The sequence below is a fragment of the Phascolarctos cinereus genome, unplaced genomic scaffold, assembly GCF_003287225.1.
Source record: "Phascolarctos cinereus isolate Bilbo 61053 unplaced genomic scaffold, phaCin_HiC Scaffold_5;HRSCAF=322, whole genome shotgun sequence".
Classification (NCBI taxonomy): domain Eukaryota; kingdom Metazoa; phylum Chordata; class Mammalia; order Diprotodontia; family Phascolarctidae; genus Phascolarctos; species Phascolarctos cinereus.
This window is the reverse complement of record NW_027555958.1, coordinates 69,548,284-69,576,168: the sequence shown is the minus strand read 5'-3', so window position 1 is coordinate 69,576,168 and position 27,885 is coordinate 69,548,284. Positions and strand designations below refer to the sequence as shown.

At 38.1% G+C, this 27,885-nt stretch overlaps 1 protein-coding gene across 3 annotated transcripts in view; it reads left to right on the top strand.

The window, feature by feature from the left end:
- The window catches only part of RTCA (RNA 3'-terminal phosphate cyclase), a 47,224-nt gene that overhangs the window by 9,651 nt on the left and 9,688 nt on the right, over positions 1–27,885 (top strand). The window contains exons 1-8 of one of the 3 annotated variants that reach the window (XM_020999895.2): positions 11,244–11,395; positions 11,556–11,656; positions 19,422–19,565; positions 22,236–22,359; positions 23,182–23,240; positions 25,026–25,167; positions 25,456–25,580; positions 26,606–26,664. In XM_020999895.2, the coding sequence (XP_020855554.1) occupies positions 11,351–11,395; positions 11,556–11,656; positions 19,422–19,565; positions 22,236–22,359; positions 23,182–23,240; positions 25,026–25,167; positions 25,456–25,580; positions 26,606–26,664 (799 nt within the window). In that variant the 5' untranslated portion in view covers positions 11,244–11,350. Of the gene's footprint in view, positions 1–11,243; positions 11,396–11,555; positions 11,657–19,406; positions 19,566–22,235; positions 22,360–23,181; positions 23,241–25,025; positions 25,168–25,455; positions 25,581–26,605; positions 26,665–27,885 lie in introns of those variants that run through there. The other 2 variants (XM_020999902.2, XM_020999883.2) reach the window with 2 other exon arrangements.

The window sequence follows — 27,885 nt, the reverse complement described above, 5'->3', positions numbered from 1 at the left end:
CTTAAATTTGCAGAGGAAGCCAAACCACACTTCCTATGACTTTCAGGGAGCTTTGTCATGACAAGGAATCTTTCCCTCTTTCTTGCCTTCCTTCTAACAGAGAAACTTTTACTATATAAAATACAATTAGACATTTTACACAAACAGAATCAATGCAATTAAATTAGAGGGAAAATGGTTAGCTTGCGAAAAATCTTTTCTGCAAGTTTCTCCGCTAAAGATCTCATTTCCAAAATGTATAATGAACCGCAGTCTCACAGTATAACTTTAAGTGGTGCCTATTGCAGAGGGCCATTAACTTCAGCTGCTGCATTGCTGCTTTCCAGGAATGTGGGTCCTAAAGGTTTGTTGTTGTTCAGTCATTTCAGTTGTATCTAGTTCTTTGTGACCCCATTTGGGATTTTCTTGGCCAAATACTAGAATGGTTTGGCATTTCCTTCTTCAGCTCATTTTACAAATGAGGAAACTAAGGCAAACAGGGTTAAGTGACTTGCCTAGGGTCAAATCTGAAGCCAGATTTGAACTCAGTAAGATGAGTCTTCTTGACCTCAGGCCTGGTATTCTATCCACTTATCTGTCCTAAAAGTTAAGCCTGCTAAATATTCCCTGCCTTCCTTATTGTGGTAACACTATGAAATGAAGAGTATCATGAAGAGATTAGGGGAAGTAGGGTGATGCCAGGGTGTGAAAAGCCTTAAGAAGGAAACTGTCTACTAGTAGGCAGTTTGCCCCAAATTTTTGAGGACGAGGAAAACATGGGCATGTTTGTAGGCAACAGGGAAGCAGTCAGTAGACAGGGAAAGACTGAATATAAGTGAAAGAGTTGAAATGATAGAGGGGGTGATTAATAAACGTTTGGTGCTTAACTAATAGTCTAGTGCCACACTGTGAAGGGCTTTAAATGCCAAATGGAGGAGTTTATAGTCTATCCTTGAGGCAAGAGGGAGTGGCATGGTCAGACTTGTACTTTAGGAAAAGAGAGTGAAAAACTGAAATATAAAAGATTTAAAACTTTTTTTCTAACACGTATCAGGGTTCTTTGGTGTATCTATTGTGATTTACACATAGTAAGCTCCTAGTAAATGTTGAAGAGTCACTGACATACGGGTTATGTTTTGGTGCCTCGACTGGTACCACTGCTTGAAACATATAAATCTTTTGCATTGTCAGTGGCCAACCTTGGTGAGTACTATGGAAACGGTAAGGCAGACTTTAGGTCTCATAGGCAGGGGCTGGTATGCACGGCTCTATATTGCGTACCTCACTATTTTTCTAGCAGTTTCATAAGTGGTTGCTAAGGATAGCTGTTTATCAGACTTGTGACTTGGGATGAGTTTAAACAAAGCAAAATGTAGTTGATTTTAGAAATACCCTTGACCTGTGATGTGACTCAAGGGACTCTATATGTTGCTTTGGAGTCTCTGGGTAAGAAAATCAGGGCGGAGGATAATGTAAAAAATATAGCATAATAGAAAGCCATGGATTTAGAGAGAGAGGACCTGGTCAAGTCCAACCCCTGTCATTTAACCTCTTGAGCCTCAGTTTCCTATCTATAAGATAAGGGAATAGGACTAGATGATCTTCAAGGACTCTTCCAGTTCTAAATCAATACTACTTTGATGTTATAAAATATTGCCCTATGTGAGTTTTCTGAAACAGTACTATCTTCCAGATTTTCTAGGGAGGTACCTGAAAGTAAAGGGGCAAATGCACATGGAACATAATCTTAGTGCTCCCTACTACAAATATTGTGTTTTGAAGTGACTTCCTAGGGAAGAAAAGCAGAATTTTAACTATTTGTGCAGAAGAGTATTTCTCTAGCACTGAGTATGGCCCATCACCAGAAGTCCTTGATAGGCTCTGGGACAGGTATTATGATGGTATCTTGAGTAGGTCTAATAAATTGTCATCATTCTTAACAGATGCTGTCACCTAATCCCAAAGGACTCATGATGAAAAATGTTATCTACCTCCAGAAAAAGAACTGATGGAGTCTGAATACAAACTGAAACATATTTTTCTTTCTTTCTTTCTTCCTTTCTTTGTTTTTCTCTCTTTCTTTCTTTTCCTTCCTTCCTGTCTTTTTTTCTTGTTTTCTTCCACAAAATAACTAATATGGAAATAGGTTTTACATGATTGCACATGTATAACCTATATCAGATTGCTTACCTTGTCAGAGAGAGGAAAGGGGAGGGAGGGAGAGAATTTGGAACTCAAAAATGTTTAAAAAGGAATGTTAAAAATTGTTTTAGATGTAATTGGGGAAAATAAAATATTATTTTAAAAAAAGATACTGTCACCTAGAAGGAAAAGAAAAATTTGAGTCTCGGTTAGTATATGTTAACAAGATGCAACTAGAGGGGAGAGATGTCAGAGATATAACAGTGGAGAAGATTGCTAGAGAGATTGATTTAATATATTGTGTATGTTAAAAATAGAAACCCACATGTTACAGAGCATAAATACTTAAGGATGCTGAATACCCATTCTGAGTATATAGAGAATGTTGAGGGCCTTCATATAAGTTCTTAACAACACTCTCCTCCAGGAGGATAGTGGAAAAAGTTTCTAGATACAGAAAAGGGTTAGAAAAGTTGCTACTGAAGGTGATTACATGGGTATTGAATTGGAGGGTATAATGACCTTAGTGTGTCTGAATCACATTGGGCTTTTTCAAATACTCAAGAGGACCTTAAAGGATCAATTATTGTTATGGCAAGTTTATCCGTCTAAGAAGCAGGATTAGTCAGACAATAGCTAACAATTGATAAAAAGAAATGATCAAGGAAGAAGAAAGACAATCCAGGAAAGAGAGTTGTTAGGAGGGAAAATGATACATTGGTCTCATTTTGCCAAACTTCAGTGGGTTATATGAGGTAAAATTTGCCTCCTTACTTTACAATCTTGCTTCTTGTTCATACTTTATGTACTTGTGTATATACAACCCAGGCCATGGGTTTTATTACTAACTCCTTGGATTTTGTCGTACTGCTAATGTTTCTACAGTGTAGCTGCTCACTAGAGTATCTAGCTTAATACATAGGTATTTTCCCCCCTGTTTCTTCCTTTCCATTTAAAAACCCTTTTGATTAGATTTGCAAGATTCCAAGCAAAAAAGGACCTTCTAAATGGTATGGGGCAGATAGGTGGTACAGTGAATAAAGTGCTAGACCTGGAGTCAGGAAGATTCATCTTGAATCCTGTTTGCCTCAGTTCCTCATGTATAAAATGAGCTAGAAAAGGAAATGGCAAACCACTGCAGTATCTTTGCCAAGAAGACCTCAAATGGGGCCAGGAAGAGTTGGACATTATGAACAATAATGAAAGCCTTTGTAGTTCATCCTTGGCCAATATCTTCTCATTCCTCTTTTAAAGTTGTGGTTCAGGTATACAAATCCTACTGTCAAACACTATTCTCTTAACCAGCTGTTCACTTCCCAAATTTTCTTTCCTCTTTTGAAGCCCTTCTGAAGTTGCCTTGTATGAGCAGCAGTGATGAAAACACTCCAATTTCTCGTCCAGGGCTTCCTGATGCTTACTTCCTTCATCCATGTGAATCATCATTAGCAGATAGTAGTCGTCAGTTTTGACAAATTTTGGAATATTCTCTGCCATGTCTTAAATACATGCCCTGGGGAAAGAGCAGCTCTCTCTCTTTTAAAAAAAAATCATTTTGACAAATAATTTCCTTAGTTCCCCTCGCTGAGAACCACCAACTACCAGGAGGCATCAGTGTAGTAGAAAAATCACAGTCCCTGAAGTTTGGGTACCTGGATTCAAGTCCCAGCTCCCTCCTTTTCACCTCTTACTATTTGTCTGAGTAATGACCACTTAACTGCTCTGGCCCTTAGTTTCCTCATCTAGAAAATGAGTGTTGGCCTAGATAATTTCTAAGGTCCTTTCTGGCTCTAAATCTATGATCTTATATTCATTACTCTCTTCTTCCTCTAAATTTTACTGGATGACTTTACTTGACAGTATACATGGATTATATCATCAGTCAGTTGGCATGGTGAAGGGACCACATGGCCTGGAGTCAGGAAAACCTGAGTTTGAATCCTGTCTTATTAGCTGTGTAACCCTGAGCAAGTAACTTAACCTCTTTGCCTCAGTTTCCTCAACTGTAAAATGGGGATAATAATAGTGCCCCTTACAGGGTTATTGTGAAGATCAAAAGGAATAACATTTGTAAAGTGATTGGCAAACATAAAAGTGTGATGTAAATGTGAGATATTGTTATTGCTATTCCTCGGAGGACTGGTAACTCCTTCAAAGGATTCAAGCTCCCTTTACATGATCAGTCTTCAATTTATTTCTTCTCTCCAAGTATTCAATGATCTTTCTTTCTCTCTTTCTTCTCAGTATGACATTCTTCAATCCTCTAACATCCTATCAAGTACAAAATTTGAGTTAACAGCCTGAGATCAATATCTGCCATAGCCAATTATGATTGCAAGCTTCAAAACTGACAAGGAAAAAAAAGCAAAGTGGATGGTGATGTCTTACAGCTTCGTGCACTTTGATCACTTTTGAGAGAAGGGGGGAAATCTGTGACTCAAAGATGGAAGGTCTCTAGCACTGTGAAGTACAGGAGAGGGTATGGGGCTTCCTCTGAAAAGGATATACCATCAACATAAGTAAATCGTATAGCCCTGAGCCAGTCTTCCAATCAATCAATAAGAATTCCTTTGTGGTTGTTGAATCATTTCAGTCATGTCTAACTCTCCATGACTCCATTTGGAGCCTCCTTGGCAAAGATAATGTAATGGTTTGCCATGCCTTTTCTAGCTCATTTTTCAGGTGAGAAAACTGAAGCAAATGGGGTTAAGTGCCTTGCCCAGGGTCATATAACTAGTAAATGAGGGCAGATTTGAACTGGGGAAGATGAGTCTTCCTAATTTCAGGTGCAGAACTCTATCTGCTTGGCCATATTAAGCACTAAGTTTTAGGCTGTCTATAAACTTTAACTTCACTTTGATTCCCCAAATGTAAAATACTTATCTAATGGCACAAGTCCATTCAACTGTGAGATCCTGGAGAGCAAGAACTGACTTTCTTTTTATCTACAGCACTTAGCATGGTGACTGGCACATAGTAGGTGCATAGTAAATGCTTTTTGACCGTTGGCTGAAATAACCCAAGAGTGAATATACTACTAGAGAAGATGAATCCTATCAATCTTGACCTTCTTGATTTAAATGAAATCAGAAGAAAGAAGGAAGTTACAGTTAAAAAGAAGGATGTCTCACCTACTTTCCTTTAGTGGTGAATAAAGCCTTTGGTGGAGTTAGTTTTATCATACACTCAACGGCAACAAGAAATATTTTTTTTCAGACACTTAGTCATCTCTTTTTGCAGCACTCATGACAAGTATTTGCAAAAACATCAACATAAAAAAATCAACAACAAAAAAGCTTATGTATCAACATCTGTTGCAGAAGATGAAGAAATTTTTTTTTACAAAGAACAATCTATAATAATTTCATGCAAAAGTTAACTGATATAAATCATCATAATAAGAAGCCCAAGAGTCCATAAAGTACTATATAGTAGAAAGATTAAATATTATGAGCAGTATTCCCTCATAACATGATGAGAATCAATGGAGCATAAAACCAGCTTGAAGAAAGGTTGGCAAGAGACCCTACTAAGCAAAGTCATTCTGAGGACATTTAAGGATACAAGCAGAAAGAAGACAAAAAGAAGAAAGATAGAAAATATCTGAAAAGGATTTTTATGACAAAATTTTTTTCACCATCAAGTATAATGAAGTCATGATATTTTGACTGTAAAACATCATAGTACCAGATATGGTTACAGAGGAGGTAAAAATGGAATTGAAGAGAAAAAAAATCAAGTATTATACAGAAGAGATTTGTGTTGGAGAGATCACAATAGTGAAGGCACTGACAAATCAATTCACAAAGGAGTTAAAGGAGAAGATACTAAAATCACATTAAAAAAACCCCCTCACATTAATACTGAAAAAGACTGAGAGAACATCATCAACTACTGACCTTTATGCCTACTCTTCCATGTAACTGATAAAAATTAAGGTAGACTGAGGCACAAAGTTCTGAGCATGAGCAATTTATTATTAAGGTGTAAATTTACCAATAAATAGGATCCCAGCTTCCCCAGCAAAGTTAAGACCCCAAATAAAGGGGACAGCTCTTTTATAGTTTTGGGGAGTACAGAAAATAGGAAAGCTAGCATCATAGATAGAAGAAAATATGATTGGATGGAAACCCCTTTCTTCTCTCTTGGGACTAAATGTTCATTTTTTGAGTCCAGATGAATCTGCAAGGACAGAGATAACAAACCAGACTTCTTTGGTTAACAAACCAGAAACTTTGAAGGATAGCTTGGTGGTATAAAGATAATAGACAAAACTCCATGGTGTCTAACTGTATACATCAAAGGCAACAGACTTCCTTGACACAAAAATAGACCAGTGCTTAACAGGAGAACTGGATTTCTAAACTTAACTCATTACAGACCAGCTAAATTTCTGAATTAAGTTCAGAGACAAAGAATCATGACTTGGTTACAGGACAAAATCAATAAATTATAAATAGGATCAATTAAAAAAAGATAGAACAAATCTATTTCATCCATCTATATAAAAAGGTTATTGGAATCATTTACACACAGATCAAGAGTATTTGATAAGAGAACTTTGAGGCTTTTACAAATAGCATTGCACAGTATACCATATGACTGAAATATGTAGAAAATATATAATTCCTATTGTGCTTCTTGCTTACTGATTATAAAACAGCAATTGATTTCGTAGAGCAAATCACCTTAAAGCCTCCCTTCCAACACAGTGTTTACCATCTATATAACAAAATAATTCTCAACTCCTTGAAAAATATAATGGTGACAACTTGTTTGATTCTTTCATTATCAATATCAAGCAAGCATAAAATAGAGAGATGTATATTCACCAAAGGTGTTTACTACTATTATGGAGAAGAACCAGTTCAGAGTCCAAACTGAGGAATTCTCTATGGATGGCAAGGTCCTCCAGATGCTCTTATTTGTAGATGACATTGTCCTGGTTGAGTTAAGCCCAGAAATTGTAGAATTTCTTGGATGAGATTCATGACTACTCAAAGGAAATTGGCCTTACTATCTACACAGGAAAAAAAGCAAGTGGATAAATAAAGAATTACTATCATCTAAACTATGACACAGAATTAGACAGACAACCCATACAGCTTGTCCATTAATATACATATTTAAGATAGTATAAATGGATAAGTTAAGTCCAGAAACAAGCAGGAAAAAGTGAGAGCAGCCTGGATTGTCTTTAGAAAATTGCAAAGTTCTTTTCATGATCCCAAACTTCTAGAAACAACAACCCAGTGATATTCATTTCTAATTCTGCGGAGTATTGTGTTCCATGTTTCACAGCCTTACAATAATATTAGAAGAATACTGGTATTACTGGGCCTTTGGATGGCAATGAAGAATACATGGGGATGTGAATAGGATATAGCAATAATCAATGAAAACATGTGCCAATGAGGAATTTCAAAGGAATGTAGCACATGTTCTTGGGCTACTATCTCAAAACTCATTTGCACAGGCCAGCTGAGTCCCCAGGAGCAGCTACTACTTAGATGTCTAATTCTATGACTCAGATGCCCCCACTAGTGAAGTTATTCCTATGATCATTCCCACCAGTATATACAAAGTCCAAAGGAAAAGTGAGTTAGGGAGGACATTTGGCAAAGGAGAAAGCCACAATTCCTGCTTGCTGAAAATCCTTTTCTTCTCTTTGAGGGGTACTTGTGAAGTCCCCCTTTGGCATTTGTAGCTTTCTTCTAACTTCCTTATAGAGTCTTGAAGCTGCCTTTCCTAGTATGTCTAGCTTGTCCTCTGTTGTCAACGCAGGCACTGGTGTCAGTCACTGCTCTCTCAGGGATGGACACTTAGGATGCTGATAAGTCTATAAACTCTCTGACCTTCCAAAATTAAAAGATCCCTCTCTGATCAAAAGAAGGAGGATGAGTTAGAAGCTTGTCTTCTCTCCACCCCATGATTCTTCCTCAGGGCCTTGGCTGGAACAGCTTTCTCATCTTTGCTGCCAGACACTTGGATCCTTGGATTCTGAACTAAATTATTACTTTATGAAGACCCATGGGGTATGATCAAGTTCTCTTAAATAATGCCAACACTCCCTGTGGAGCATTCCTCCATTTCTTCCAATGACTTTCAAGGAATTCTCATGCCTCATCATTGCCATTGATTGATGAAATAGTTCTTACCTGGTTAAGCAAGTTACTTTTAGTGGGTAAGGTAATTGACTCAATGAATCCCTGGCCTTACAAATGAACAAATATTTCATGGGAAAATGTATGACAGGAAGAGAAGATGGGTAGGGCAAGAAACAAGGATGAAAGATCAAAGACGTACAGCCTAAGTGCTCTACCTCTGATATCAGGAGAAATTGAGGAAGGCCTCCAACATGTTTGGCGGACCCCCTATATCAAATTTATGAAAGGACATGAACAAAAGTCGAACAAGATGAGCAAGCATGGTTGCATTGAAAGCTTCGATCCCTGGAGGGAATAAAACCAATAAAATCACAAATCCATTGGCGTATCTGAATATTATTCCCTCTCTAAGTGATTGTTAAAAAAATTTGTCTGAGGATGCACAGTGGTAGAGCTACAACTAGAGCCGAGGTCTTCTTGATTCTTAGTTCTCACGTGATTAGTCAGACTTCAGTGCCGAAGTGGCCAGACTGCAGAGTTAGAAGGAACTGCACAAGCCATCGAACACAGAAACTTCCATAGAAATCCTCTCTACAACATCTTGACCAAGTAGCCATCTAGCCTCTGTTTGAAAATCTCCTTACCAGAGAGCCTCCACTGAAGAGGTCTCACGTTGGAACGACTCTCTTCTTTTTATTATACTGAGGCAAAATCTGCCTCTCTGCTACTTCCACTACTGTGCCTAGTTCTTGCCCCTGGGCCCAAGAAGAACTGATATGCTTTTATATATATATAATATATACACACACATATATAAAAATCATATATAATATAGTAATATTTATATCAATATAGTAATATTTTATATCATAACATATAATATTAATATAATATATAATAAAATAAGTGTGATCTGTCCTCTACATGGTAGCCTTTCAAATATTTGAAAACAATAATTACATACCCCTAATGCTTTTGTTATCCAGGCCAAAATACTCCACTTCCTTCAATGGACTTTCATATGACACAATCTCTTTGCTCCTTATCATTCCCATCTGTCTCCTCTTTATCCTCCTGATAAATAAGACACACTCTTATTCATCAATGTCTTTTCTAAACTGTGATGCCAACATATGAAAATGCTACTCTAAATATGGTCTTCTATGCATAATGATATGATTTAGAGCTATAAGTGCTATATTTCTTCTTTAAAACATAAATGAATCAATATGTAAAGTACTTTGCAAACCTTAAAATGCCTTGTATCATCTTGTACCAGTATCATCACCATCAGCACTATTATCATCAAAATTACTTGATACAGAATATACATATAACAAGTAAGTGGGATGCCTGAGGATTATTAAGCTCTTGGTGGGGATCCATCATTTGTCTGGCTGTCGCCCCAGACTGCCCCAGTGTAAGTAACCCAGTATGATCATTACACTTCTCTTATGTAATTATACTGGAGCTCCTGGCCTCTTTCTTTGGTATCAAATTTGCCCCATTGTTTGGGGGAGGTACAGAGTTCCCTAGGTGGGGGGAGTTCTGGTCCTACAGAAGGCAGGCCTTTTGTTTCAGAGAAGGCAACCACTCATAAGAGGAGGAGCCCAAGTTCCTGGCCTAGTCTGCCATAAGAAATAGACTTTGAGGTAGACAGTGCAGAACAGAGGTGAAATGTAAAATGTCTACTTTGTTAGTCCTGCAAACTGCTTCAATATTTAGATAAAGTTTAAGTATCAGCCTCCCAGAAGATTTTAACAATAGTTTTAAGTTGTTTCTGAATCCTGTGTTGTCGTTCTGTTAACACATACTGCATGTCCTTTGGCATTTCTTTTATGTGTAGGAAATGAAGGAAAATGTAGGACATTTCTTCCCTATATCTGATTCATATTATACACTGAGTACCTTTCTACTCCATTCCCATTCCCTCTTTGATAAGAGTCAAAATCTAAGGTTACATAATTTATCTTTGGGGCACTGGGATGGGGAAGGAAAGCCTGAGTTCAAGTCTGTGATCTTTACCATATTGCTTTAGGCAGCTCTCTAATAGAAGTTGCAAATACAGTGTCTATTAGACACTACACTATTAGAGGAGTTGCCTGTATTGATGAAACCCCAAGTCCAGTCCTTATTCCTTTTGAACTTAGGAACTTCAGGAACCTCAAAGAAAAATGATGGAAAGCATTTCGGGGAGGGGCAGCAGAGGCAGGTTAACAAATGGCAGAAGCATGTAGGTGGCTCATTTGGATGGAGTGCAAGAATCAAGAACTAGAGCCTAGTTTAAATCCAGCCTGGGGCCAAGTCACCTAACCTCTATCTGCCTTAATTTCCTTATGTGTACAATAGGTATAATAATTGCACTTACTTCCCAGGGTTGTTTGGAGGAGAAAATGAGATAATATATTTGTTTAGTCTGCATTATTAACATTTTCTGAATCGCTTTAAGTATGGACAACAAACCAAACAAGGCCTGAATGGTAGCGTTTTCGGATTCCAAGATGTAAATGTTCACAAAGGAAATTTAACAACCAGCTCTCGCGAGCCAGTGGGGGATGACTGCAGCACAGCCCTGCACTCTATAAAGGCTAGTTGTTACCTATGTCATTTTGGATTGACATCTCTAGTGATGCTCCACAGCAACATGGAACAAGTAGAAAGACACTGGTGGGGTGCGTCGTAGTGGTAATTCTCTTTGGGGCGTAAGTCGGACGGGATGGCCACTGAGGAACCTTCCGACTCTGAAACTCTGTGATTCTGTCATTTTGATGACTCTAAGCTGGACTTCCCCCCGAGTTCGGGCAGCTGTCCCTTTAAACCCGGCCCCAGTAGCTTGAGCGGAGGCGGGGGTGGGGTTGGGGGGGGGAAGCAGGTTCCGGGAGCACGCATGCTCAGTGACCTCTGCCTCGGCTGCGGCGTGGCCTGGGCCAGCGACCTGCACTTCTTGGGCTCCGGCGCTGCGGCCGCCTCCCCCACGCGAGCTGTGGCTCCGCACCGCCCTGGTCTTCAGGCTCAGGCCACGCCAGGCCAGGGGAGGCCGGGCGGCCTGGCCCCTGAATCGCCACCTCTCCCGCCTCTTCCTTGCTCTGCCTAGGGCCGAGGCTTTGTTGCCAGGGGCAACCCCGATGGCGGGGCACCGGGTAGAGATCGATGGCGGCATCATGGAGGGGGTGAGCGAGCGCGCGCGGCCCGGGTCCCCGGGGCCTGCCCGTGCCCTTTGCTCGCCTCCGCCCCTTCGCTTTCCCCATTCCTTCTCACCCGCCCTTCCCCTTCCTCCCCCTCTCCCTTCTCGCCTTGACTCTGAGCCGGTCTCCCTCTTCTCTCTGTCAGGGCGGCCAGATCCTGCGCGTGTCCACGGCCCTGAGCTGCCTGCTGGGCCTCCCTCTGCGGGTGCAGAAGATCCGGGCAGGCCGCAGCACTCCGGGCCTCAGGTACAGCCGAGCGCTCCCCGGGCAGCTGCGGGGCGGGGCGGGGCGGCCTTCCTCTGGACTGTTTTCCCAGGCATCCCCGACAGACGCGTGGGTCAGGGTCCAGCAGTGCTGGAGGATCTTGGAGCAGGGCCCTCAACTTGCTAATCCCAGGGAGCAGTTCTCCTTTGACAGCCTAACCTGTTCAGTTCCTCATCTGTAAAATGGGCTAGAGAAGGAGATGGCAAACCACTCCAGTATCTTTGCTGAGAAAACCCCAAATGGGGTCACTGAGAATCCAACACGACTGAACAATAAAAGGCCTGTCTGAGCGTTTGTACCCCGTTGGACAGCCAGCGTAGGTCTCAGCCATCTCGTCGTGTCGTAGATTTAAAGCTGGAAGGGACCCTTAGAAGCAACCTCATCCAGTCCCTTCATTTTACTGTGAGGAAACGGAGGTCCAGGGAGGTAGTAAGGGAAAAGGCAAGTTTTGAGATCATGTCCTCTGGCGTTCAACCACCACCCCAGCTCAGGTAAAGTAGAGCCCTCCCCAGGGTGCAGCAGGTCAGGACCACAGGCTGAGCAAAGCTCTGGAATGCCTCGGCAGCTGCCCCCGGCCCCCTTCCTGCCTCTTATGGAAAGGGGCTTTTGCTGACACAAGGATCATTACTTCATTAGGCGTTCCATGCTGCTCAGATTGACTCATTTTAAAACTTTAGTATGGTTAGGTCAGTATAGAGTTTTCTTGCCTTAGGGAAAACACAGCAAAGGCAGTCTCTTACCCATTTCACTAGCTGCTATTGTTCATTTTAAACACGTGGAGCTGGGTAGAACCTTTATAGATTATCTCCATCCTACAGCTCTCCTGAAAAAAATCGGTTTTTTCTTCATTTAGAACTTGAAGGCAACTGTTCTTTGCTGTCTAATATCTCTGAAGGAAGTTTGGAAAAACCAAAATAATTTCCATTTACTACATTACTTTTGGTTATTCTCAGTCTCTTACCTTTGAGTGTCCTCAGGTTCTGCCCTGGTCCCTCTTCATTTTTCTCTCTGCATGCTCTCTGGGTGATCTCTTCACCTCCCATGGGTTCAGTTATTTCTTTGTAGAGCTATATAGCCTTAGCCTAACTCCCAAGCTCCAGTCCTGCATCCTGAACTGCAATTGAACATTTCCAATTCTCTGTTACATACAGGCCTCAAGAGCAACAAATCTCCTCCACCCCTCCCCAACCACTCCTCTAAACTTTTGTAGGTGGGACTACCATTCTGCCAGGTTTTGCAGCCATAGAGTCATACTTGACTCTTCCTTCCATCTCATCATTCAATCAGTTGATGAGTCAGCATCCATCTCCTTCTGTCCACTTTCAGTCACTACCCACGTTCAAATCCTCTTTAGTTCTCGGTTGCTGCATCACATTAGCCTCCTAATAGGGATTCTCTGTTTTCAGTCTCTTCCCTTTCCAAAATAATCTTGCTAAAGCACAAGTCTGATCATGTCACTTCATGGTTCAAGATCCCTTGATGGCTTCCGTCGTATTGGTTCTAAGAAAAAAAGATAACCTCTTCACATTCTGACACCATTCTACCCTTCCTGGTTTGTTGTGTATTCCTTCTCTAATATATACACTGCCTTTTAGCTAAATTAACCTCCTGTTACCTGAGCTCAGCCTTCTGCCTCCTGCTTTGTGCTTTGGCAGAGTGTGGCCCCTCATATCTAGAATGGATTCCTTCCTCACCTGTGCCTCTTCCCTAGTATTCTTGAGGAGTGTTATCTCCTACAGGATAGAACTCCACTGCCTTTCCTATAGATGCCTTGCAAATGCTTGTTGTATTGGACTAGATAGTAAACCAAGGTTTACTGTGACTGAAAATGGTGTTGAATCAATTAATTTTCTTCTTTGGTTGTTTATGATTCAGAAGAAAGAAATAAGCACATTAGTCTCTTGACATATCTGCTATTCTGGTTTTCTTGCTGCCTATCAGAAGTCACTTGAGTAAATACTCATAAAATTGAGCTGCCCCAAGAGGTAATAGAGCCTTCAGCAGATAATCATGGGATTGTCCAGACATTTTAATGGCTTGTATCTGTACATCTCAGATGTTATGATGAGATATTTTAACACTGCCCTCTTAATATATCAACAAGCATTTGTTAAGCTCATAGTATGTGCCATGCACTGTGCTGAGAGCTGGGGATTCAAAGAAAGCCCTTGATGAGGTCATATTCTAATGGAGGAGACAATATGGAGAAAAAATTGTATACTCGATATATATACATATATATACATATATCATACTAAATATATTGTATATTTACTGGTATACTATACTAGTATGGTATATGTACTATATATTATAGTAAATGGAAGATAAACTCAGAGGGAAGACATTAACAATAGTAATACCTTTGATTCTCTTTACCCTATTAACCTGCCATGGTTACTACAGCTATTGCCTAACCCTGGATTATTTCTGCCATCTGATATTTTATTTCTTTTTCTTCTCCAAGACTGTAGTATATTATTAGAGAAAAGCATAGAACCGTGCAAACTTTACCCACTCCGCATTTGTGTTCTGTAACTTCTTTTGCATATATGTCCAGAATATCATGACTACCCTCTTTGCTGGGCTAATGTGCTCCATCCTGAGGACCATATCTTTTTTTTTTAAATTAATTTGATTTATCAACAATCACTTCTATATGCTTTTGCGTTTAAAATTTTTCTCTCCCTTCCTCCCCACCACCCTCCCCAAGACAGCACTCAATCTGATATAGGCTATACATATACATTCCTGTTAAATATATTTTCACATTAGTGATGTTGTAAGTAGAATTACACCCAATAGGAGGAACCACCAGAAAGAGGAAACGAAACTCAACAGAAGAAAAAAAATAGCAAATAGTATGCTTTGATCTGCATTCAAACTCCACGGTTTTTTCTTTGAATGTGTATAGCATTTTCCATCACAAGGCCTTTGGAGATGTCTTAGATCCTTGTATTGCTGGGAAGAGTTAAGTTTATCAGTATTAAACATGGCACAACATGGTTCTCCTGGTTCTGCTCACTTCACTCAGCATCAGACCATACAACTCTTTCCAGGTTGTTCATCATTTCTGGATAGTATAATAGTATTCCATTGCATTCATATACCACAACTTGTTCAGCCATTCCCCAATTGATGGGCATCCTCTCAATTTCCAATTCTTTGCCACCACAAAAAGAGCTGCTATAAATATTTTTGTACATGTGGGTCCTTTTCCCATTTGTATGATCTCCTTGGGATATAGCCCTAGAGGTGCTATTGCTGGGTCAAAGGGTATGCACATTTTTATAGCCCTTTGGGCATAGTTCCAAATTGCTCTCCAAAATGGTTGGATCATTTCACAACTCCACCAACAATGCATTACTGTTTCAATTTTCCCACATCTTCTCCAACATTTATCATTTTCTTGTTTCATCATCTTGGCCAATCTGATAGGTATGATGTGGTACCTCAGAGTTGTTTTGATTTGCATTTCTCTAATCAGTAATGATTTAGAGCATTTTTCATATTATAGATTTTTCTTCATCTGAGAATCTGTTCATATCCTTTGACCATTTATCAATTGGAATGATGCTTATAATTTCTTAATTCTCTATATATTTTAGAAATGAGGCCCTTATCAGAGACACTGGTTGTAAAAATTCTTTCCCAGTTTTCTACCTTCCTTCTAATCTTAGTTGCATTGGCTTTGTTTGTGCAAAAACTTTTCAATTTAATGTAATCAGAGTTATCCATTTTGCTTTTCGTAATGTTCTCTATCTCCTGTTTGGTCATGAATTCTTCTGTTCTCCATAAATCTGATAGGTAAACTATTCCTTGCTCTCCCTGTTTGCATATATCAGCCTTATATCTAAGTCATGAACCATTTTGACTTTATTTTGGAATATGTGGAGATTTTGATCATGCCTAGTTTCGCCTACTCTTTTCCAGTTTTCCTAGCAGTTTTTTTCAAAGAATGGGTTCTTATCCCAGAAGCTGGGGTCTTTGGGTTTAGCAAATAATAGATTACTATAGTCATTGACTACTGTGCCTTGCATATTTAACCTATTCCACTGATCCACCTCCCTATTTCTTAGCCAGTACCAAGCAGTTTTGATGATTGCTGCTTTATAATACAATTTAAGATCTGGAATTGCTAGGCCACCTTCCCCTGCATTTCTTTTCATTAGTTCCTTTGACATTCTGGACCTTTTGTTTTTCCAAATGAATCTTGTTATTATTTTTTCTAACTCTATAAAAAAAGAGAGGTTAAGTGATTTGCCCAGCTAGTAATTGTCAGAGGCAAGGTCTGAACTCAGGTTTTTCTGACTCCAAGTACATCACTCTGTCCACTATTTCACCAGCTTTCATTGGAATAATGAAATAGGTGACTTGTGAGGTCCCTTCTGATTCCCAGAGTCTAAAAAGAGCTCTTGTTGAGGGTCAGCAAGAGGTGAATAACAAGTATGTCAAGTACCACTGGGTGACTCAGAATTTTGAAAGGGATGTTAGAAGTCAACTAAGGGGACCTTCTGCTGCATGTCAGAATCCCTTAATTAGCTAACCTTTGCTTAAATACCTGTTGTCATCAGAACTCACTGCCTCATGAGGTAGCCTGTTAAATTTTTGAAGGAGCTTGTTCTTAGAAAGTTCTTCCTTTAGATTGAGTAGAAATTTGCTTAGCTGTGCCTTCAGTTAACTGGCTCTAATTTTGTTCTTTGAAGCTACATGTAGAGTAATTATCCTTCCTCTTCTAAATGATAGACCTTTAAAATTAGAAGATAAGAAGCATATTTTTTAAATTGTCTCTTCTTTCAGTTGTCAAACCCTATGGCCTTCTCAGGCCTTCTGCTCCTTGATCACCCTAGAACATTTGACCACCTCCCTTCTTAAACCTTTCTTCTCTCTTGACATAGGGGACATGATGTACTTCTCTTATTCTACTTCATCTTTCCCTCCTTTATCTTCAGTTTTGGATGTATTTCAGGTTTCAGTTCTTAGCTTTTTTTTTTTTAAATTGCCATTTAAGGATAGAAATGTTGATGTCATCTTAAACATTTCTCTCCCTGTCTTTCTACACATCAGATAGTCACTAAATTGGTAGTCACTCAAATCTTTCATTTACTTTCCATTCCCACGGTTGCCACCCTAATTTAAGCCTGTATTACCCCTCACCTGGATTGTTATAGTAGATTCCTAATCTTTTCTCAGCTTGATCCCACATATTGCTGCCACGTTAATCTTTCTAAAGCACAATTCTGATCAGCTAAGTCCCTCGCTCAAAACTTTTTAATTATTCTTAACTGCTTATCAGGTAACATTTTGCTTCTACTTCTTCCATAACAATTATCATTGTTCACTTCTGTCTTATATTTATTTGTGTATACATCTTGTGTTCTTTATTAGACCAAAGCCCTTTGACAAAAGGAGTCATGTCCCATTTGTTTTCCTATTCACTGACTACCCCGAATTATGCTTTGAACAAAGTTGAATTGATCATCTGTCATTCAAAATTCTACACATTCTTCAAGGCCAAGCTCAAATGTCTTTTTCATGAAACCTCCTCAGCCAGAAATGATCACTCTTTCCTTGAATAGTATCCTGCATCTTTTGTTTATATCTTCTTCAGGCACTTATGCTACATTGTATTATAGTTATTTTCATGCATGTTTATGTCCAGTAAATTATAAGCTGCTTGAAGGTAGCTGCTTCTTGGTCATATCAGATTGAATATATCAAGGACAAGGACCTTGCCTTTTATTTCTTCAGGACACTTGCTATATAGTAAGCACTTACATATTTGTTAAATAAGTGAACACAAGTGGAATTTAAGTATATCTTTGTATATGTGAGGGGCAGCTAGGTAGTGCAGTGGATAGAGTGCCAAGCCTAGAAAACTCATCTGGCCTCAGACACTTAATATCTATCTGTGTGACGTTGGGCAAGTGACTTAACCTTGTTTGCCCCAGTTTCCTCATCTATAAAATGAGCTGGAGAAGGAAATAGCAAACCACTCCATTTTCTTTACCAAGAAAATCCCAAAGGGGGTCACAAAGAGTTGGACATGACTGAAACTACCAAATAGCAACAATTGTATATGTGTGTGAATTCAAAACTAAATTACCCATTTGAGGACAAAGGACAGATACTTAAAGTTTTTGATTTGGTATTCTTTCAGTTTTTCTTTTTTTAATGGGTTCCCTCACAGTGTTAAGAGAAAATTTTTTAAAATGACTGTTATTTTGAATGAACCCTATCACAGACTTATGAGATGACAGGGGCATAAGTAGCACAAGACAGGCAGGTACTGTTCTACAATCTGCATCATTGGAAGGAATGTTCATATTCAGATTACAAATTCATTTGAGTATTTGAATATAATCTCAGCATATTCAGTAGAATTAGTTGTTTTTTATTATTGAATTGTTTTTAGCTTACATTTGAACAATTTTTATCTTTCCTATGCCTCCAGTAAAATAGTTTTTGAATTACCATATCAAGTATAAATACTATATCTGAGAAACAAAAATGGGCATATAGCTCTTACCTAACCTTTCTTTGGAAAAACCGTATTAAAAAAGTATGCCTTACCTTGTGTCCAGAAAGGCAACTCAGAAGTTTCAAAGCTAGGGTAAACAGAATTTTGATGTTCCCTATGTTATTTAAAGCTGGAAGGAGCCTCAGCTGTCCTCTAGTTCATTAGATCTGAGGAATTGTCACATGGGGAGTAAGTAATAGAACCAGAATTCAAATAGAAGTCCTCTGTCTCTAAATCTACTGTTCCTTCCACTATACCACACTGCTATTTCTAGGGGAGTTTCTTAATGTTAGATTTCTATAGCTCCTAGCTAAATGGTCTAAAGTTCCTTAATATTAACCTCCTAGCTGATTATCCTGTGATAGTTACTTCTTGTACTTTCATGCCCTTGTTTCATGTTAAATCTTTTAGAACCTATGTTCTTCATGTTTGTCTGTACCATGCTATTCTCTTGCTACTGAAGTATGAAGAAATAGTACGTATACACTGAAATGCCTCTTATTCTAGTAGCAAAGTGTATCTGTAAGAAAAGCCATATTATTTTTATGCTTTGTTACATATACCAACTAGAAAAGGGATAGAGTAGAAGCCTGGTATAATACACTGGAGAGCTCAGCACAACTGATTTACTCCTAAAGGATTTATCATGTCCAAGCTACTTTTTAATGAGCCTACTGAAGAGTTAATGGTTGTAAGGCAGGATTTAAAAATTTTTAATTGTCTAATCCATTTAAAATTCTTAAAAGATGTTTGTGTGTGGTTGAATCTAATTCACCTTGCATGTGGACAAGAGGTATTTCTAATTGATTAAGACTGGTGTCAGTGCACATGGATAATTCACTGAATTGGAAAGGAATCTAATTGGACTTTAACATTCTTGGTAGCTTGATTTATAAAATGTTGGGATTTCTTTGGCCTGTATTTGCATTCTTGCCACTTAGAGCAACACTGGTGGGGTTTTTTAAGTGTTAATTTTAAAACAACTTCAGTTAAAGCAGTCTTCCCAGTTATATACTACTATTACTTAAAAAAGGTTTCATCTGACTGGATAAATGAAGACAGAAGGTAAGACTTCTAAAGCATAATGAGTTATAAGTGTAAGGAATTTCTGCAATTAAGTTGAGTATTATCATTTCACTATCATTAAAGTTTCATAAATGTTTGAAATAATATGGGTATATAGGCAGTCTGAATGCACACATTTTGATGCAGTATTATGACCTGAAGGCCTCAACACCTCTCTGGATTGGAAATGATTCGAGATTTATGTGATGGGCAACTAGAAGGGGCAGAAATCGGCTCAACGGAAATAATATTTACACCAGAGAAGATCAAAGGTGGAACCCACACAGCAGATACCAAGACAGCTGGGTATGTCTTTGCACCTATTTGAGATCTGAGAAGTAATGTCAAATGTAAGGTCATTGGTTCCACTAAATTGTTTTCTTATTTAACTTTGATATCTTTTTTCTTTCTTTAGTAAGGGTAACTTAAGATTTGAAGATGTATTATAACTGTATACACATGAGTAAAATGATTTCATTCACTTATATAAGACAGGACAGTGTTTGAAATTCAGTAGTTATTCTGAACACCAGTGCTCTTGGGCAAAAGCTCCCCAATACCCAGTATATAGAGTTCTAGAGCTGTCAGTCACTTTATCAGTTATCCAGGTCAGCCTTTCTACCTTATAAATGATAAAACCAAAGTCAGAGTAATAAACTGACTTGCCCAGAGTCACATAGCTGGTTTGTGGCAGACCTAGGACTAGACCCCAGGTCCCTTGACTCCTACATCAGTATTTGCATACCACATGTTCTGCCCCATTATTCACTGCTATATGCTCTGCATAGTTCATCTGTCCTCACATGCCCCCAGATCTTTGCCTCCACCTTATAGTAGAAAAAAGTATTCAATTAGTACTTAACCTGGGTTCAAAATCTTGGCTCTGCTACTTACTAATTATACCACCATAGTCAAGTTAGGTTACGTCTCTGAATATTAGTTTTCTGAGGATGATAATATTTGGACAGTATATCTTACAAGATTGTTGTGAGAAAACATGTTTTCAATTGAAAAACTTAAATTGAGTGGTTATGATGAAATGTGTTATCTAGCATATTTAATATTTGGAAACTAAATGTCTCAACCACATTTTATGTTTCCATGCAAGGTATTTGTTATATAAACTCCTGATGCTTTTTGGTATTTTAATTCTTGCTTCGGGCATATTTTCATTTTAAGCCTGTTTCTTTATTGTGTAGTTATGTCCACCTTATTTGGATTAGCTATTTGGCCTTTTCGTGGTTGCTAATGGTTCTCATTTAAGTTTGGGCTTCAAGAGTCGTCAGGAAAGCACTGAAGTGGTAAGTGCATAGATCCTTTAGACAGCACCTGGTCTTGCCCTCCAAGGGATCTGAATTTTTACACATTAGAACAGGTAACAGAGGCAGCATAGCTTATTGCATAGAAAGTCAGCCTCAAAGCAAGATATAACTGGGATCAGTTAAGTCACATAACCTCTCAGTGCCTCAGGCAACTTTCTAATACGGTAAATGGAGGAGGATGAAGAAAGAGGAGGAACCAGCATTTATTAAGCTCCTACTATGTGCTGGGCACTTTGCTAAGCGCTCTACAAATAATATATCATTTTTTGCTCACAGTAACTTTGGGAGGTAGGTTCTATTATTAACCCCACTTTACAGTTGAGGAAACTAAGATAGAGGTTAAATGACTTTTCCAGTGTCACATAGTTAGTGAGGCTTGAGGCCAGATTTAAAATTAGGCCTTTCTGACTCCAGGCCAAGTGCTATATACACTGTGCAGCCTTGTTGCAAAGCAGGTGCCAGAATGCATTGGAAAAGTGAGCTACCTCTGCCACTAATGATGTGTTCATTTAAGAGAATGTCAGATGATGTAAGATAGGACTCCTTATTTGTTTTTGTTTGTTTTTTCCAAAAATTTTTATTCTGATTGATTATGAATCTTACATGTGTAGGGGTTTTGCAGTTTTCATATGGGGCTTTAAAATTGGTACTCCAGGTATTTTTCACATGGGAGCTTTTTTTGATTTGAGAATTTTATGCAGCTAGACAGTATTTAAATTTTTTTCCTGTTTATTAATATGAACTTGGCAAACATAACAAAAGTGAACTTTTTTTATACAAAGAGTAACATAAAAAAGAGTACTACAGATGAAACCATGAATCTTCCCTGCTGTTTTTTTAATATTTCAAGTTTTATATGGTGGTTCCAATACTGTCTTGCTTGTCTGTGTCCTCTTCTAAACTTCCTTCTGTCCTCTGTTTATTTTTTTTTATGAGAACTAGGCTTTTTCTATTAAAAATTTTTTTAGAAAAATCTTGATTTTTCAGCTGTTAAGAAAAGAACTAAAAAAAAAATAAATCTCATTTTACTCATGAGGAAATTTAGGCTCAGGGATGTTAAATGAACTGCCCAGGATTCTCAGCCAGTTGGGATTAGAATCTGGGTTTTGCACTGAATGGAGCCTATAGAAGGGAGAGGTTTGACATTGATGCTTTAGAAAACTGAAGCAGAGTAGCAAAATATGCCTTCCTTGGTTGGTAGTCAGACCTCTAATGTGTACTCTTCACTGGTTAACTGTCTTATGGCTTTAAGCACCAGTTGGTCTCAGTGATAGACTTCTTATATGTATCATTGTCTAATAGGAAACCCAGGTAGAAGTCCAACGTATTGATGAATAAAGTGGCATGTCAATCTATTGAAACTGAATCAAAAATCTGATTGTTAGCGAAAATATAGAAAAGAGGGACATACATCATTTGTACTACCTGAACTTATGTCTGCTTTTCATCCCTTACTGCTTTCTCTATCTTGTGCTTTTCTAAGTGCACTTATTTAAAACTGTAGTCAAGCAATTCAGTTCTCAGAAATATTCAAACATTGAATTCCATGAAAAATGTTGTGTTAAACATTAAATCTTCCAAAAATGTATCCTTTTTTTTTAAATAGAATGTGATGTCTTATTATAGTGTTATCTCTTTGCTGCCTCCCACATAGGAGCGTGTGCCTATTGCTGCAGGTCTCAATGCCCTGTGTTCTCTTTGCTGCTTCTCCATCCGAGCTCCATTTGAAAGGCGGCACTAATGCTGAAATGGCCCCACAGATAGATTATACATTGATGGTGAGTGCCTTTCTCTCCTTGTCAGAGCCATCAGATGGTTGTACAGAGTCTTCTGTTTAAAATTGGGTTTTCATTTCAGGTTGGGCCTGGTGACCTAAACTTCTGGGCTTAGCTTAGCTTCAAGCTAAGGCTCCAGTAGTACTTATACTGGATCACAATCAACTTTTAAAGTAGAAGACTTTAACTTCAAATGTCATAATTTTGAGGTAGAAGAAAAGCAGAATAGCCATCTTTGAGACTTCAAAGAATCCATTAGTCTTGGCCTTAGATTGGTATTTTCTGATTGGTGTGCCTGTGCTCTCCATGAAGCCTCTGGCTCCAGTTCACACATTGCTTTTCTGGGCTGCCAGTCCTCTTCCCTCTGTGTTCTTCAGCTTCATTCCCTTCCTTCTTCAGGGCATGCCTCTGCTGCCATCATCTTTACCTCTCCCTCTTCATTTTCATAGGCATTTTCATTTAGCTTTTGTCTGCTCTCTCTTCTTGCAACCCCTTAGAGGAAACCCCCTTTCTTCTGGCCTTGAGAAGTTTGTAGATTTACAAGTACAAGGGATAGGGGAGCTCCTATAAAGCTGTGTAGAGAGAAAGCTTTTCTAATAACAACACCTTACTTTGTTGGAATTTACCTCTGAGTCTTTTTTCTTAAGATTCTGTGATCCTAAGAAAATGTTAAACCTTTTAACTTTGGTAGTATGTCTTTCATTTTATTTAAAATACTGAATTCCCTAAGTATTGTGGCATATGACATTTCCTTAAACACTATGGGCTTGTGGGTACTTAATAAATGTTTGGTGACTAAAATAACAAAACGTACTAATTTTTCAGGTGTTTAAACCAATTGTTGAAAAGTTTGGTTTCAAGTTTGACTGTGATGTTAAAATGAGGTAGGTTGTATATTTAATATTTTCCTTTCTAATTTTGATCTCTTATTTACATTGGTCTTAGTGGCATGGTAAATGAAATACTTATTTGCTAAGCAGTTACACTGGTCAGGCATACTCTAAAGCATCTGTGATCATGCTAGAGTACTATCATTTTGTGACTAACTACAAGTTAGCACAGTGGCTAGAGCTCCAGGCCTAGAATCAAGGAGACCTAAGTTCAAATCCAGCCTTAGATACTTACTAGCTGTATGACCCTGGACAAGTCATTTAACCTCTTTCTGTCTCAGGTTCTTCAACTGTAAAATGGGAATAATAGTAGCCCTTACTTTACAGGGTTTTTGTGAGGATTAAATGAGATAATATTTGTAAAGTGCTTGGCACAGTGCCTGGTATGTAGTAGGTGCTTAATAAATGCTTGTTCCCTTCCCTAAATAATTAGAGATTACATTTCTTACAGGGTTCATTAATACTCAGAAAGGTAAGCCACAAAGGCATGTGGAATAAATGTGGAAGTTGTAGTGATGGTTGCAGTTGTATACGGTATCCATTTGTGTATCACAGGGTATAGACACTTAAATCAGGAAACTTCTGCTTTGTGTCTATTAGCCACACAAAATAGTATCTTTGTCTTATTATTTAGTAACATTTAAATCCCATTATGTGCAAAATATTAGACCAGGCCTAGGGAACCTGCAGCCTCAAGGCCATTTGTGGCCCCCTAAGTCCTCAAGTGGGGCCCTTTGACTGAATTCAAACTTCTCACCCTTTAAGAAAAGAATTTGTTCTATAAAACTTGGATTCAGTCAAAAGGCCACACCCAAGGACCTAGAAGGCCACAGGTTCTCCATCCCTGCATTAGACATCAGCAAGTATTATTAGGTGTTTACTATATGCCAGACATTGGGGATAAAAATAAAAAGAATGAGACAGTCTCTGGCCTGAAGGACTTTATATTTCTACTAGAGAGATAAAAATGTATTCTCACATAAATAGATACTGGAAACATGCAAAATAAATACATAATGATGGAGTATATACCATATACAACAGTCCACTGTAGGAAGAAATCCCAGTCTTTATAATTAGGGAATTTAGAAATAAGTCATTTTTTCCTTCATGTTCTTGTTACAGGCATTGAAATAAAAGAGGACAAAGTGGAAGGCAACTTTAGAGAAAGACTTTTTTCCTTTTGTCATGATATAATTGGGAGTAATTTCACAGAATGATCAAAAGACTTAGACGTTATTTTGAGATTGCCTTCCATTATCCCTAAGCTTGGTGGTAGTGATAAAGAATGAATTTTTGACTCTGCTTAAAATTATTTTAGTTTCATTGTTAGAGGCAGCATGATGTAATGGACAAAAAGATGGGCTTGGAGTAGGAACACCTGGATTCAAATCCTACCTTGAACACTACCTTGACCCTAGGCAACTCACTTAATGCTTCAGCCAACTCCATAGGATCTACCTACTTAGTCAGAGTGGTTGCCTTGTGCTTTAGTGGAGGTAATTCCCACACCAGGAATTCCATTTCGTCTCCCTTCCCTCCACTCCCCGAGATGCACACTTTGGAAATCACAGGCTCTTTGCATTTTTTTATTGCATGACCAATGTAGCTGATCTACCACAAGGATATAATGCTTCACTATTTTGTCATCATTGCTGTTTTAGCAGTTTTAGAACTGTTCATTAACTATGTTCAGAGACCATTTGTCTTTTATTCAGCTGTCACTGACTTTTTTGGTCCTGAAATATGGTTATATGTGATCACATGTACTTTTTATAGGGGCTACTACCCTAAAGGGGGTGGTGAAGTAATTGTCCGAATGTCACCAGTTAAACAGCTGAACCCAATAAATTTAACTGATCGTGGCACAGTGACCAAGATATATGGAAGAACATTTGTTGCTGGTGTTTTGCCATTTAAAGTAAGTATTTCAGATGTTACAAGCATGTGTATTTTTTGGTAAATGGCATGTTACCTATTCTTTGAAATTATTGGAATAGCTGTTTATTTCTGATAAATCTTTTCATGATATAATAGCTAATTTTTAAAGGAAAATTAGCTTTTACACTTGAACATTGATTCTGAATAATGCATATAAAAGTTGTTAATTACTTTAATTATCCTTGATGGCTTGAAAAGAATTGTCAAACTAACCAGTGATTTATTTCAGTTTTACTGTAACTGTTGCCTTTCTGTCTTACCAAATTAGATAGCAAAAGATATGGCAGCAGCAGCAGTGAGATGCATCAGAAAGGAAATCAGGGATCTGTACGTTAACATCCAGCCTGTTCAGGAACCTAAAGAACAAGCCTTTGGCAATGGAAATGGAATAATGTGAGACAAGACACTAATCTTTTCCTGTGTCATTAGTTTAGAATTATGAAGTAATTTTCCTATTTAAAAAAAATGAGAGTAGAGTTTTTGAAAAGACTTGTTAAAAGTATTCTAGCCTAAGACAAAAAATATATGTAAGATTTGACAAGAGAAGTTCATTCCAAGAATTTTGCAGTTTCTAAAACTTGAGATTCCTGTGAGAACTTTGCTAATGTTATAATGAAAGGTTTCTGATTTGTTTAGAGAATTTCATTTTTAATGGATCTTATTAGCAGTTGGTCTTTAAAAAGAATCCTGAAAGAAACTTTTCCAAATGCATTTATGTAACTTGGTTGAAAAGTCATTTTGTAAATACCTAAGGTGACAAAGACTTTTTTCAGGCCAGAGAATGGCTGTCTAATAAAAAGGGGACTGGTTCAAGGTTTCAAGTTTCTTAAGCTGATATATTTGAAGAGTGAGCATTTACATTTAGTACCTACACTGTGGTCTTCTTAGGTTACTCTAGTTAAGGCTTTTTAAAGTAAATACTCTATGATGCTATCCATAAACTGAAAAAAGAAACCCCACAAATTTCTGTATAAAAGGCCTTTTAATTTGATATAATCTTAGTCTGCTTTATAATGCCTTTTACGTATAAAATATCATTCCATTCTGATATACATGGTAACTTTGTGTTTTATTTTTTGTTCTCATTAAGAAGTCAGTTATCCTGAAGGAGAAGATGCTCCTTATGTAGATACTGAATAAAATCTGGCCAGTTTCCCCTGCTTAAAAAAAAAATCCCCAGGAATACTTATACTGGTGGTCAGGGCCACTTTTCTCTTAGTTGCATTATAGGATACCTGTATACATAAATCTAGGGTACCTCATCATTTTCTGATAAGGATTCAGATTTAAGTTTGATTTATTTGGTTTAAGTCTGATTCTATATATTTAGTGATAACAGCACACTATGTTATATTTGCCAATAATTTTAAAGGATATTTATAATGTAATGGAATTGACGGTTTATAATTTCTATGCAGCATTGTTGCTGAGACGTCAACAGGCTGCTTGTTTGCTGGATCATCACTTGGTAAAAGAGGTACAGATAAATGAGAGAGTCACAGTTTTAAATGTTGCAATGAAACAAAAATAGTTTTGAAGAAAGAAGTGTGGAATTCAGTAGAATGGAGGTGGATGTGATGGTTTAATGTTTTTTAGAATTATGTTGCTCTTAAAAATCAATCATACTTTAAAACGTTTTACTTTTTTTGAAAGGGAAATTATTTTCTTGGCATAAGAATTGAAATGTTATAGAAAATGGGGGGGGTGTAAAGTCTTTAGTTTGGACTTCATAAAATTTGTTTTTTAAGCTTTAGGTCTATAGGATCATGGATTTAGCCCTGGAAAAAACCCCAACATTTTCTCATCCAGCTCTCTGATTTTACAGTTGAGAAGACTGAAGCCTAGGAAAGTTTAAATGGTTACGCCAGGAAAGTGACAGGGCCACAGTTTGAACCCAGCACCTCTGACCACCAGTCCACTCTTTTGATATGCTTGTTAACTTTGTGACCCTGGGTAAGACACTTAGCCCCTCTGAGCCTCAGTTTTCTCATATGGAAAATGAGCAGATTGGATTAGATTACGTCTAAGGTCCTCTCTGTTCCTGTTTACTGTCAACTGATGATTTTTTTGCTCTAAAATAACTTAAAAAGACATATTAGTTAGCCTGACAAGGAGAGACCTCAAACTGAACGTTACAATGTATAAAAATGTAAGAATCTTTTTGTCATAACCCTGTCTAAGATGGAGGATGTTTTGTAGTAGCTCTAATATATTGAGCTGGCAGCCAAACCCATTTTACTCAGTAGGTAGAAAATACAGTGGGCATTACTTCTAATTGACCTAGCTTAAAATCTCATTTAGGCAACAAATATTTGTTGAGCAGCCACTGAATTTGTGTGACTCTGTGCCAGTTACTAAGGCACATTTTCTGCCATCAAGGATCTTGTAATCTAATTGGAAAGGCAAGTAGAACACATATGCAGAATTGACTAACAATGCAGTATAAATAAGTTCCAAATTAATAGTGCAGTGCCATAAGAATTCAGAGAGATAGCTCATTTGGGGCTTACAGTGATTAGGGGAGGCTTTATACAAGAAATTCTATGTGGACTGAATGATTGTAAATGGATGAGGTTTGAAACAGCAGGGGAGAATGGAGCTGGGTATTTTGGGCAAGGGTTACGACACTTGAAGAGAGATATATTCAAGGTGAGAATGAATAAAGCATTTTTTGAGGGATTGTATGAGTACTAGGTTA